The sequence below is a fragment of the Lutjanus erythropterus genome, chromosome 13 (genome assembly GCF_056507025.1).
Source record: "Lutjanus erythropterus isolate fLutEry1 chromosome 13, fLutEry1.hap2, whole genome shotgun sequence".
NCBI lineage: Eukaryota > Metazoa > Chordata > Actinopteri > Lutjaniformes > Lutjanidae > Lutjanus > Lutjanus erythropterus.
Genome location: NC_139329.1, coordinates 1,982,478 through 1,996,082, shown reverse-complemented (window position 1 = coordinate 1,996,082; position 13,605 = coordinate 1,982,478). Strand labels below are relative to the sequence as shown.

The following is a 13,605-nucleotide window of genomic DNA, read 5'->3' as shown; positions in this document are numbered from 1 at the left end:
TATTTAATTTCTGTACTTGTACTACTCTACTCAGTACTGTAGATTTTTCAGGTATCTGTACTTTACTTGAATATTTCTTTTTATGACAGCTTTTTACCAATAAATGTACATTTTAACACAAATATCTGTACTTTCTACTCCTTATATTTAAAAAGCAAGCTTGTTACTTTAGTTTAAATGGATGAAAACAACGGAAAAAGATGAAAACAATGTAAAAAGATGTACGATGAAAGTCACGTAAAACAGCGCAAAAGATGTAACAAGATGAAAGTGGCATAAGACAAAAACGACTAACAGACGTATGAAGACAAATATAACGCAAAATGAAAATAGCGCAAAAGACATGACAAGACAAAAATGATGTAAAAGACATGACAAGACAAAAAGGACGTAACACAATGAAAATAACATAACAATATACATCAAGACAAAAATTCCATGATGAACGTAGCAATACATAAGATGAAAATGATGTAATCGATGTAACAAGACGACAACCACGTAACAAGAGGGAAACAACATAAAAGACATAACAAGATAAAAGATTTAAAAGGACATAACGAGAAAAAAAACAACATTAAAGACCTAACAAGAAGAAAAAAGACGCTGGATGCAGGCCTGTCCATGAGAAGGCTATTTTTTTATTCTATACATGACTACATTTCAGAGCCTGTACTTTTTTTTTTTTACTTTTACTTGAGTAAAGAGGTCAAATAAGTACATGGAGTTTTACCAGAATCTTTTTTACAGAAGTGTCTGTACTTGGGGTGGGGGTCTCTCACATTTAAACAACAAAATATAAATAATGCCATGAAATAGTGTGGGATCATGGGAGCTGTTGTCTTCATTGTTAACAACCACAGCTGATAAAAATCTGTCTGCAGAAATCATGTTCATGGACGAGGAAATGTATTAAGAGTTTAATTGATGTTACATTTACGTTATGACATCACCTTCACCGACTTCCTCCTCACTCTCTGACAGATTTGCACCAGCAGTTTGTAGGAAACACACTGTTGCCTTGAATATACTACAGATTTCTGGTTGGAAGATTGTTGGGAACATTTGGGATACTGTAAGTACACAACTCAACAAAACAGGTAACACATGTCCGGTGTTTTTAGCAGAAATGTTACATATAATTTATATATCATTTAACCATCACTTTAAATCAGTAATGAGGATTTAAACTGTGGTGGGTGATGTGTTCATGTGATGTCACAGCTTTAATGTTCGCACTACACTGTTTGTGCTTGTTTCCAGTCTAATATGATTACAGTGACCCTAGAGAGATAGCAGGGGAGACAGGCATATGGAGGAGATGTGAATTACATTACATAGAATCAGGAGGGAATGGACTGTCTCAACCCTGTCTAATCAAACACACACACACACACACACACACACACACACACACACACACACACACACACACACACACACACATAGACTGTTGCATGACTGGATCTACATGGAGGTCTGCTATATCTGTAAGGCTGCTGTGAGCTTGCTGCTTTAATTTCTCTCTTTGTAATGTTTCTTTTTGATAAATGAGCAGAGTTATCCTGGGCATTAAGTAATTGCTTCTGTGTGTGCATGCATGAGTGAGTGAGTGTGTGTGTGTGTGTGTGATCACTGGACCTACAACTTGTCTGGAGCTAATCTCGAATACTACCGGACCGACCAGCCTAAATGTTTTTGTGCACATTCATGACTGTATGCTGAAGGCCTCTGTGATACAGAATTTTTGAAAACCCTTGAGAAGCCTCCTTTTTTCATGACTTTTGTGCCTTTATGTTTTTCTGGCTGGAGACATTATGTCTTCATTCTTGTGAAAGTGATATGTCTTGAGGGAATTTCTTCAAACATCACTGACATCAGCATGTTGAGGTAGAAGGATGTGAAGATGAATTAGCTTCTCCCACATACTGAGACAAGTATTACTTAGAAAACTTCTCAAAGTAAGTGAGTTGTCTCTTGCTCTCTTTTCAGCCCAGTGGATTAAGAGTTAACAGTTTTCGTTCTTACCTGTACATGTTGTTTCTGTGATAGGTTCAGGGCAGGGCTGGACAGGGTAGAAAACATCCTTCTCCCTCTGGATCTAAAAGACAGAAGGAAGAATTTTTTTATCAGATGAACAGAACAATTGAAAATTTAAGTCAATTATTTATTTCAAATGCTTGATACTGTACATTTCCAAATGTTTTTTTTAGCGAGAACATTTTCTACTGTGGTGGGAACCATTTTCTGGTTCTCTGCTGTGTCCTCAGCATCACATCATTATTGAAATTTGATGTCGTCACACCCACTGGTTCCACATGTGACTGCTGAGAACACCCTCCCACCCACACAGGCTGCATGCCCCATGTGTGCGCATTTGGACTACAGTGTGAGCATATCAACCCCATGCCCCAGAGGAACGTCCACATTCTGCCGACCACACAACAACACACGCACCCGTACACACTCACAGGTCACAAGAAAATGATTGTTCCACCCCTGCAACCAGACACAGTCAGTTCAGTGTAATGTCAGAGGGACGTAGGAGGGCTTCTCTACGAGACTTTTGCATTATTATTAACACACATACAAAGGCCTGACACTCTGTTGCTCTGTAGTTTTACCCAAGGCAGCCGCATACAAATGATCCACATCTGAAACAATGTTCTGCAGTAGCAGCTGATTTGAGCTGTGGAACATAATCAAGTTCAGCCTGGTCTTGCCAAATGGCATATAAAAAACAACATCAACAACTCTTTTGCCTTTCGTGTGTCATTTCTTGCCATTTAGTCAGTGCAGATTCATGCAGAGAAGCTGTGTATTTTATGCACAAATGTCATAGATAAAAAAAAAAATTGTCAGGTGGCGTAGAATAAAAAGCAAGAAAGTCCATGTATGGAGGAGGTGGTGTGGGTGGATGGGCAAAAAAAGATGGGACTTTTGTCCAGGAAGCCACAGTTCCTGTCCCGTGTAAAGCCAGCAGTCAATACTGAGTCATTTTAACTTTAGTGCACAAGTTAACTTACACAGCATACTTAAAGGACTAAAAAAAAGAAAGTGAATGGTGACCAGAAACAACTGAAAAAGAAAAACATAAAATGCCTCCGTGCTCGTCTGCCATAATACAAGTCAGTGTAAATGACTTCTTTCAAGTCATTTTGGCTTATCGTTTGGGAAATTCTAAAACTAAACCTGACCTTCAGTTGGGATAAGTGGACTGATAATGACTGAATTTTGTTAACTAATGTAAGTAATGTACTTATTTTGACCCAAACCACAATCTTTTCCTGAACCTAGTTGAGTAGTTGATGATGATGAACATTACCTGACTATTGTTACTACATCCAAAAACTTGTAAAATGCACCAGACTAAATAATGTTAAATTACATAATTGACACGATGAGACATGATGTGCGAAAAATGTCATCAAAAGTGGTGTGCTATTCATACACCATCCAATGAGATCATGTGGTCAAATTCAAAGCTTTTCTCTTCTGCATACCCCTCACCCTCTGACTCCTGTATTTGTGTGAATCAAAGTGAAATCCAATTAAATCATATCCTTAGTCAAATGAGAGTTCATCTCCGTCATCCAGCAGATTTCTTGAGCAGTGCACTTCCTGAGGCGTGAAGGTCCAATTTGATTTAATCATCAGTTCAACATAAATAAATGTAGAAATGCCCTTAAAAGATCTGTTTGCATATGACACATGTGCCCAATCTTTAATGTCAACATTGTTATGCGTCTCAAAAATCCAGTCCCTCTACCCAGAAAACTGAGGCAACATAAAAATCGATGTGACCTGCTCTTAAATGTCCCTAGAGGACAAAGTGGCCTTCCACATTATTCTTGTTGGTCTTCATAAAATGTTTCCTTTCTACTGTCAGCCTCTGATCATATGTGCAGGTCACTGATGACATTCTGTTCAATCTGAAGCTACTGTCACACTGAAACAGTAGGAGCTCTTGTTTTGAAGGGACACTAAAAGTCCAAAAAAAATGGGAGTGTTTGCATGTACGTGTTGGATATCAACAGCCAGGCATGTGTGTGAAGCGATAGATTTTAAAGCCCCATTGGTCTGTTGTGTAAGTCCTGTAGGCCAAGCCATCAGAGCGACTTCATATTTAGTTGTGTGATTGTCCTTCAGTGAAGCCAATGACTCTTTTGTCCCCTCGCCCACTTGTCTCAATGGATCCATTGTAATGGCTCCGTGCCGCCTGCTCTGTCTGTTATCAACATCCTGTAGAAATGAGAGATCTGTACAAAAGAGTGACTCTCCAACACGTAGGAGACAACAGGCAGCATTTATCAGTCTACACCCGATCTGCACATGCTGGATGTCTGAGGACTCATTTTAATTCTCTATATGCTCATTCATGGCGAGCCTTGGAGAACCATATTTAGTCACAATTGCAGCAAATGTAATTTGGGGTAGAAATTCTTTGCAAAATTACACTACAAAATGGCAGACACAATCATGCATCTAGCTCGTACTATAATGTATTACAGAACCGAGTAAATATGTGACCCAGCTGAAATATGCAGGGTGTTTTCTGGCTGATACTCAGTAGATCTTTGACATGACACAGAGCTGTGAGGTACGCCAGGGTCATGTCTGGACTGGGAGCTGTACAGTAATCTTTGAGGCTTCAAATCCAGCTGGGCACAGCAGGATTTGACTGAACTAAAGACATTTACAGGAAGGCAGTGTTGTCACAGACAGACATGTGAATGAAGGCGGGTTCACAGCCAAAGGTCCAGTTTCTGAATTGGACTAATGCGATGATGATACATTGTTTCAATTTTCCAGGTTTGTGTTCACAAAGGCAAAACTCACACAGTCAGCAAGTAAAAAGACAACAAATGGCCCAGATTCTACCTGGATATGGTTCATCATGGAGCACTGTCACATTCTGTTTAAGTTATCTGAAGTGCAGCAGACTTTAGAGGACTGTGCATATTAATGTCTCATAAGATAGCAGGTATTAACTAATTTAATAATGACCTCATTTTGGCCGCAAACATGCTGCAACTTCACCAGTCACTAAAACAGGAAGAGGATACCTTTTTTAACCACTGAAATTATGCAAGGTTACACGTGGGTGATTGGTTCATATGATGTTCACACCAGAAATGAATTGCTTTACTTAACATCGGTCCAAGACTGAGACCATTCCTTCAAGGTGGACCAGAGAACGGTGGTTTGATCTGGACCAGCATCCACACAAACCCAAATGAACCACACCAAAGGGGTAAACACTCCAGGGTTCACCCATCATAAAAATCTGAAAGTGGGACTAATTATCAAACTTTGATTCATTGATTATCCATAACCACTGATCTTCAAAGAGTCATGGGGGAGCTGGATATTGGGTGAGAGGCTGGACACACCCTGAACCAGTTCATCACAGGGCTGACAAACAAGAGACAAACAACGACACACATTCACACCTACAGGCAATGTAGAGTCACCGATGAACCTAATCTGCATGTTTTTGGACTGTAGGAGGGAGCAGGAGCATCCGGAGAGAACCCACACAGAGAGAACATGCAAACTCCACACAGAAAGGCACTGCCTCAGCAAACTACAAACCTACAAACCTACAAACTCTCCAGCCTCCCAGTTGAAGAATTCAAACTCAGAACCTTCTCGCTGGAAGGCAACAGTGCTAACCACTGCACCACCGTGCCGCCTTAGCTGCCATTAGGTAGTTAGCTCAGTTAGCCATGTAGCTAGTGGTGCTATTAGCTAACTCTGCTCAGACTGGGAGTTTGGAGCACCAGCAGAGTGTTGGTGTTTACACCACAGGCACAAGAGCTTTGAACCACTGTCACTGAATTGGCCTCCGTCTGTCTCGGAGGCTCATCTTTTTGCCATAACTTTCAATTAGTGCTAATCCTTCAGTATCTCAGGCCTGTTTGTACTCGTCCCCGTCTCAATGGATCCATTAACTTCCCCCCAGAGACACATCATCTCCCTCTCTTCCTAGTTTGCATTCTCTTATACCACTCTCTCCCTGTGTGTGTGTTTCTCTCTCCTGACTTTGTGAATGCTGTGCTGCCTCCTCCGAGTTTGCATAGTCTGTCCTTCTTCCAGGTCTCTATGATGGAGAGGAGGGTGTCTGGCTCAGGTCCTACCTATCTGGTGACACCAGAAATTGCTCAATGTCCTCCTGGATCCATACTCTTCACTTCATTTATCCATATGTATGTACATGTATATCGATTTTTCTCATCAGAATTTGTTTATGTTGTAATGTCTGTCCGTCCTCTTCTGTCACTCTTCCTGGGATTTCTTCCATTTTTCTCCTGTTAACAGGTTTTTGGCAGGGAATTAAAAAGAATTTGGGGGGATTAAAAATGAAAAAGAACTAAAAGCCAAAACCATGGGTCATAAGTTTTTCATAGTCCAGTCTCATTATATAGGTGGAGTCTGACCGTAGATTTGGAAAGCTTCTCATTGTACGTGTCAGACATGACAGACCTCAATAGCATGTGGGCCATAGTGTTCATAAAGCAGGAATAAACAGCATGATGACATGTGAGCAGCTTGGGAAGAGGACACCACTCATCAACTCTGCACTGCTGTACTGGGTGTGGCCTACTGTATATACATATACACGAGATAGTGGGATGAGCTTTCAGGCATCACTGGTGATTTTCAATACTGACACATGCAGCTACGTTCAGGAACATTTCCATCTTGCACCTTTTCACGTGTCATGGCAAATGCTGGAACAGAAAGGGCAAGGGACAGTCCAGCAGCTGGTGAACACTGATGGACCGCCTTAAAACTCCACAGAAGAAGACGAGATCGGACAAGGCCAAATGTACGTGGAATAAGCTTATTTACACGAGCATGGCGGGTTTTTCTGTCCTCGCTCTTATAATGTATTTAATCTTCAACAAGTTTGCGAGACATACTTAATAATGTGGACATGTAGACCATTACATTCAGGTAGTTGACATTTTCTTTAGAGCTGCTTTCAACTTTCAATTTTCAACTTTAAACTTTCAGCTTTATTTGTCCCCAAAGGGCAAATGGTTTTGCAGCAAGACAGACAAAGGACACACACAAAAGCTTACATAGGGTTCACTGGGGGCATAGGCACTGGATGATGTGGGCTCCTCAAAATGGAGCGAGTGAGGATGTCGGGAGGAAAGTGAGGAGCCACGTTAGCCACTGACTCCATGGCAACATTGCAGTTCCTGTTTGCATCACCCAAAGCCTGATAGAAACTGTAGTTCTAAAACTTGTGTGTCCAAAATGAAGGAAAGAAAAATAAAAGTAACAGTAGAGGAATCCATTAAATAGGTTTTTGTGTTTGCTCTGTAGTAGGGGTGTCCGGTTACGATATTGATATCGGATATCGGTCTGATATCAGCCAAAAAACGAGTATCGGATTTTATTGGACTGCATCTAAAATCTCTGATATAAGCGCTCTGATAAGCAGTCCATTTTCCACTCCAGCACTTCTATCCATAGGTGACTCTGGTTGCTGACTATTGTTCTCTGTTTGAGTAACATCACTTGATCAAGCCTTTTCTAACATTCCACACTACAAAATAAGTAATAAAAGTATGTATGATTTGTGTGGATATCGGATCGGATAAACATCGGTATCGGCCAATACTCAAAGCTCCAATATCGGTATCATATCGGAAGTGAAAAAGTTGTATCGGGACATCCCTACTCTGCAGTACATTTTATCTCAGAATCTCCCACCAACACTTGCCTCTATTCATTCATATACAGATATGTTGAAAACAGGCAAAACACCCTGCATCATGTTTCAATTAACTTTGTTTTCATAAAATCTGTTCTAAAACTACTATACTACAGGACAGTAGAGCTGACAAATTGACCAACATTTCTGAGTAGCCTTACTTTTCTGAAGAATAACAATATATGACGTGCTTTGCTCGGACATGGGGATCTTTTGCTAAAAGCCTGTATCCAAAAAGAATAAAACTAAATCCAACTAAATAAAAGGTCCAAAGTGTTCCTGGATGCCTCTGTATTTGCAAAACTATAAAATATTCTGATGTCTTGCAAGATATCACCATCACATCTGATCTGTGAACGGAGATAAAATGATTTTTTTGGAAAATGCACCATGATCCAAAATCCAAAAGAAACAGGCCAAACTGGACAGAAACAAAAACATTTCAAACTTTTGGACTGTTACATTGAAATGATCAATCCTCTAAAATGTTTGCAGTAACCAACAGCACTGGTTTGTACAACTATTTTATCAATGTAGTTTGTATAGTTTCTCTCACACACACACCCTCCTACCTTAATCAACACCACATCCACAGTCCTCTCTCCTTTGGCACAGAAGCTGTACCTCCGCCTGTGTCTCTCATACATGCTGGGGATCGACACGTTAACACACACAGTGTGTACGAAACATTCTGCAAAAAACCCTCAGCGATCACACTCCGTCTCCACTGCAAACGCAGTCAGAAAAACAAAAAAACGTGAGCCGCTGAGGGTGGAGTACCCAGGAAAAAAAAAAAAAAAAAGAATCCAACTGGCAGTTTCCAGCGCTGCAGGCTGCTGATTTTCTTGCCATCAAAAGAGGAAAAAAATGCCACATATCAACTGAAACTAAACATTTTGGTACCACTAATTAGCTACAGAAGAAGAAAGAAAGGTGCTGCAACAACGCTGAAAGTCACTGCACAGATTCCAAAGCAAACGGAGATGAAAACTGTGTGAAAGACTGCTGGTCATAATATTAAAGCAAAAAGTATTCCTGCATGTCCACAGTTTGATGTGTAATCCAGTAAAGTCGACGTATCGGCTGCTCCTTCTCTGTGCAGTTTGAGTTGGAAAATGAGCCTCTCTGCCCACATCTGTTCATAACAGCGGCCCCTCCCTCCATCCCTCCTTCCCACCCTCTCTTCCTTTTTTCCTTCAGGCCTTCTATTTCTCTCTCTCTCTCTCACACATCTGTCCTTCACTTTGAAACTAACTCCTTCTCTCCCATTTGCTACCTCGCAGCACAAGGACAATGGAGCTCTGCCTCAGAGACAGAGAGAGACGTTTGATGTGCTGTGACACCAAAAGGAGTGAAGAAGAAGAGTGTGCAGCTGGATGAGACGAAGAGTTTCCCTGCTACTGTGTTTAGGTGAAAAAAAGTGAAAAACAGCCACCAAATATGCATGGAGATATTTATGATGTTCTTCTCGCAGAGGTATGTTAATTACATGTGCTTCATGTATAATCTACTGTCACACCCATACGCACCATCAAAGCAAACGCAGCCCTTTTATGCATCTGTGCTGGACTCTCTCTCATCCTCTGTTAACAGTGATTGGTAGCGTTACATCTGAATGAACTTGTTACATTACTGCCAACCCGTTACAGTGTTACCTACTGAGAAAAATAACTTGCTTTAACTGGTTATTACTTTCATGTTGAAGCATGATGTACTGTAGGCTGTACAAGCATGTGTTTTATTGTTTTCACAGAGGCACCATGAGTCAGGGCCACATGATAAATTGATCAGGCTGCCGTGGGTCAGACACAAATGATATAAAGTACTAATAATGGCCAAATCTCTGATAATAGAATGGTCAGAAGTGTTCTATATAGGGCACTTCTACTGTTGGTTCTGAATTGCCATGTGATGAATTGTGGGCTAATATTTTATTAGCAATATCCAAAACTTGATGTTTTACAGTGAACCATGCAGGCTGCAGACAGGTTGCAATGATTGTAGCAGCAACAGTAGAAGAAGAACAAGATAAACAACATGGATGTACAGCACTGAGTGAATAAAGTTACAGTTTAATATAAAAGATACAGTTCATTTTCATTAACCAATGGACACAGCGCTGACCCCTTTCAAAATAAAGGTCTGGTAACGGTTTAATGGTATTTTCATGATGGCCTTATGGCCACATGAAACCTTTCAGGGAGCTGCATCCAACCCAAAGAATGCTTTTTGCCCAGGTCTGATTTATGGTCTGGGTGAATACTCTTTTCTGATTGGCCAGCAGGTGTGTGTTAAAAACATTTAATACACATGTAGTTTGGCTCAACTTTAGTCATTGTTTGAAATTCATCTGCTACCCACATTGTAACCAGAGCGATATTAAAGAGCACAGCTGTCAAAGCTCACATCACTTCCTAAGTGGAGGCGATGATTGCTTCAGTTTTCCTAAATGCGGACGTCCTAACCTGCTCCATGCCTCAGCCAGAACGCTGAGCGACCTGTTGCCTGCTTAAAAAAATCTCTGGATCTCTTTCAGCTAAGTTTCATGCACCTCCAACCTATTTCATCTGGTTAAAATGGATGTGACATCCTTGAGGATCCAAAGGATGGAAAAAGAAGAACTTTTGGGAATTACAAGTGAAAAAAAAAACTGAATGTTTGTTTTCATATTGTTTGCAAATGACCATAGGTGTATAGCAGGACAATCAACTTACGTGGGTGTTAAACAGTTTGAAGTTACTGTGCAGAGGCAAATCCACATCTTTCCTTCAAACCTACTGAAAATTTGTGCTCAAGTAGAAGTACTGTTACATTGCTGGAATATTACTAAATTAAAAGTAAAATTACTGGTGTTAGAAATATACTTAAGTAAAAGCACAAAGTATTCATCTTGAAAACTACTCAGGGTATTAGTTACTTTTAACTGTTGATGTCACTGTCACCTCTCTAAACTAGGGTTGTAAATTTTGTACATTTTCCCGAGCCGATAGTTGAAAAGGCTAATAACGGATCATTGATAATCTGTAAGATACCTGGAAAAGAAAGAGAAAGAAGAGAAGAGAAAGAAACCTGTGGCCTGTTTTCAGTTTTTTCTCATCTACGTTTCTTTACATTTTGGATGGTGAAAAGTTCTGCTGCAGCTCTAGTTTGCGTCGTCACGTCCATGTAACCATGGAGGAACAAACAACAACCACTGGATAACTGTGACAAGCTCCAGATTAGAGCTGCAACTAATGAGTATTTATAATATTGATTTTCTTGGTTAATTGATTAGTTGTTTGGTCAATGAAATGACAAAAAAAAATGTTTCCCAAGGCCAAAGATGTCCAAAGCCAAAAACTACTCAAACCAATTAATCAATTATCATAATAGTTGGTGATTACTTTAAGTAAGTAAGTAAGTTAGATGTAAACAGATAGAAAGTAATAACTCTAAACTAATGAGGGGACAGCTATAAGGCTGTCATGATACATGAAGACAATATCAGAGCAGTGACACTGATTCCAACATCTGTGTAAGACAGCTGTGTGTCACACTGCTACAGAGTGATCTTTGTCCAGCTGACAAACAGACAGGAGTGCACCCTGCAGATTTCATCAGCTGATCATTCATTAGCAAACTGGCTCTCTGCGTGTTTTACAACAGATTTAAAGCTTCTGTTTAATCTATATGAAATAACTGCTTGTCTTTTTATTAACTGCACCTGACCTGTCATCTGCTGGTTTCCTTTTATTACTTCAATTATGCGGGAAAATATATTTTAAAAGATCAAACTCTTGGCTATTAAACCTTGTCATGTGTCCACCACCATAGTGATTTCATGTTTCTTTATTAAATGTAGACGTTAACTGTCAACTTCATCAGATGGAAAATCTGATTGAGCTGACAAAGTCAACAAAATGTTTCTTTTTTTTTACTTTAGAGCAAAGTCATAGAGAGCAGACATTTTATATTTAAAAGCTGCTGAACTTTTTAAAAATATACATTTTTAAAAAACATAATTCTTATTTAGCTTTAATTTAGAAGTGTTACAGAGTTGACATGTTATAGTTGAGACACATCTGACAGTAATATTATTTAATAAACTGCAAAATGAAAAATAGAAATATTATTTGAGCAGTATTCAAGCCTTTTTTAAATCAGGAAGTTAGACAGGGAGGCTTAAAGTATAACTAAACTCTTTTTATGCTTTTAAGTCATGTTTTTGTAAAAGCCTGATGGAGTTGACAGAAATCGTGGGCGCAACTTTACAGAACCGACATTTTCATACAAAAAATTTAAAAACAAAGATGATTAATATAGTGTTTTTACACCCATGTTTTCAATTTTGAAGGCTTACAACACATTTTTCAATTGTTTGAATTTGTACATTCTTCTCTGAGAAAGTTTAGAAATAAAAAAAATCATAAATTACACATATTTCATGTATATAAATAATTAAAGATTAAATTTTCACTAAAAGATGGAATTAAGTGTATGAACACATAAACTGTCCTAATTCTTAAGAATGGATGTTAAACAATCTGTTACTTTGCAGTGTGTTTGTCTTTTCTTAAAGTTTTTATTGTTCTTGAGTCCATTTTCTGTAATTTATGAAAGGTGCTCTACAAATAAGTGATTGTTAATACTGGCCAGTCTTCTGTTTAATAACTGTCATAAGGAGGCAGTATGAAAGTGGTCAGGACACTGACACAAACTGCTGGTCTGTTATGAACATGTCAACAGACAGCACTCGGCACAGTCAGTCATTCTTAGAAAATTCAAAGTGTAAAACTCTGTTACTCACTGAGAGGAACGGAGAACTAACTTACATCCAATAAGTGGAAACAATCAGCATCATCTGTAACAAATCAGCAGCACACAAACACTGCAGTAACCATGGTAACAGCTGTACACCGTCCAGCTGTGACGCAGAGAGAGAGACACACACACACATCTGGAAGCAGTTATACATGCTCTGACCAAGAGGGGGCAGCAAAGGACAGATACTCACATCTGAGTCTGTGCTCTTATTTTGAAAGGAAGGCAGAATAAGTTGAAGCATGATCAGTATTCACGTGATTGGCCAGGTGCTGATCATGTGACTGCAGTTTCATGTGCCCCAGCATGTACTGGGGCAACACATTCATCTGTGTTGTTACTGGTGTCATTGTGTTTGACACTGGTACAGATCAGATACTGAGGTGAACGTGGTCAGACTGCGAGCGATGTTGGGTGTGTTACTGGTGATGTCACAGCTCCAGCCGGCTCTTGATTTTTCTGTTTCAGTCTGTTGTTCTGTTTCTGTCATGCTAACTCCAAGATCCAGCCACTCCCCCTGCCCAGCAGTTCCACCCGGCCTTCCCCACACACTTACTCACCTGCATCCCATTTCCCAAATCAGCTCAGCTGTATGTATACCAGTTCATTTCCACTAATACACTGCCAGATGGTCTAGTCTCATCTGCCCTCCATTTTACTCCATTTCCACATCCCTGAGTATTTTTTAAATTGTTTGAAGTTTGAAGTTTGTCTGGGACAAGGGTGTTTTCTGGCACAGAGCAAGTTCGGAAATTAAAGAAAACCAAAACATTTCATAAATTACATATATTTCATATTTATAAATCCTTAAAGAACAAATTTTCCCCACAACATTTGAATTTCAGTAAGTTTATTTGGTCAGACATGATTTGACCCAATTCTAAACCTTCATTAATGTAGATACAACCTGAAACTGAGCTGAGTATAGGAAGACACCTAATGTTGATTAAATATGTATGTGACATGTTAGAATAACAAGTGTTGACTATAGTTACAAATGAGATTTTTTACAGACAAGCTTAGGGATCTGCAAATTGCAGCTCCAGAGCCGTATGTGACTCTTAAGCCCCTCTCCA

At 39.6% G+C, this 13,605-nt stretch overlaps 1 protein-coding gene across 1 annotated transcript in view; it reads right to left on the bottom strand.

The window, feature by feature from the left end:
• The window catches only part of LOC146315985 (uncharacterized), a 136,133-nt gene that overhangs the window by 43,058 nt on the left and 79,470 nt on the right, over positions 1-13,605 (bottom strand). Inside the window, exon 12 of the mRNA XM_084734553.1 lies at positions 2,029-2,101. Within this exon, the coding sequence (XP_084590679.1) occupies positions 2,029-2,101 (73 nt within the window). The remainder of the gene's footprint in view (positions 1-2,028; positions 2,102-13,605) is intronic.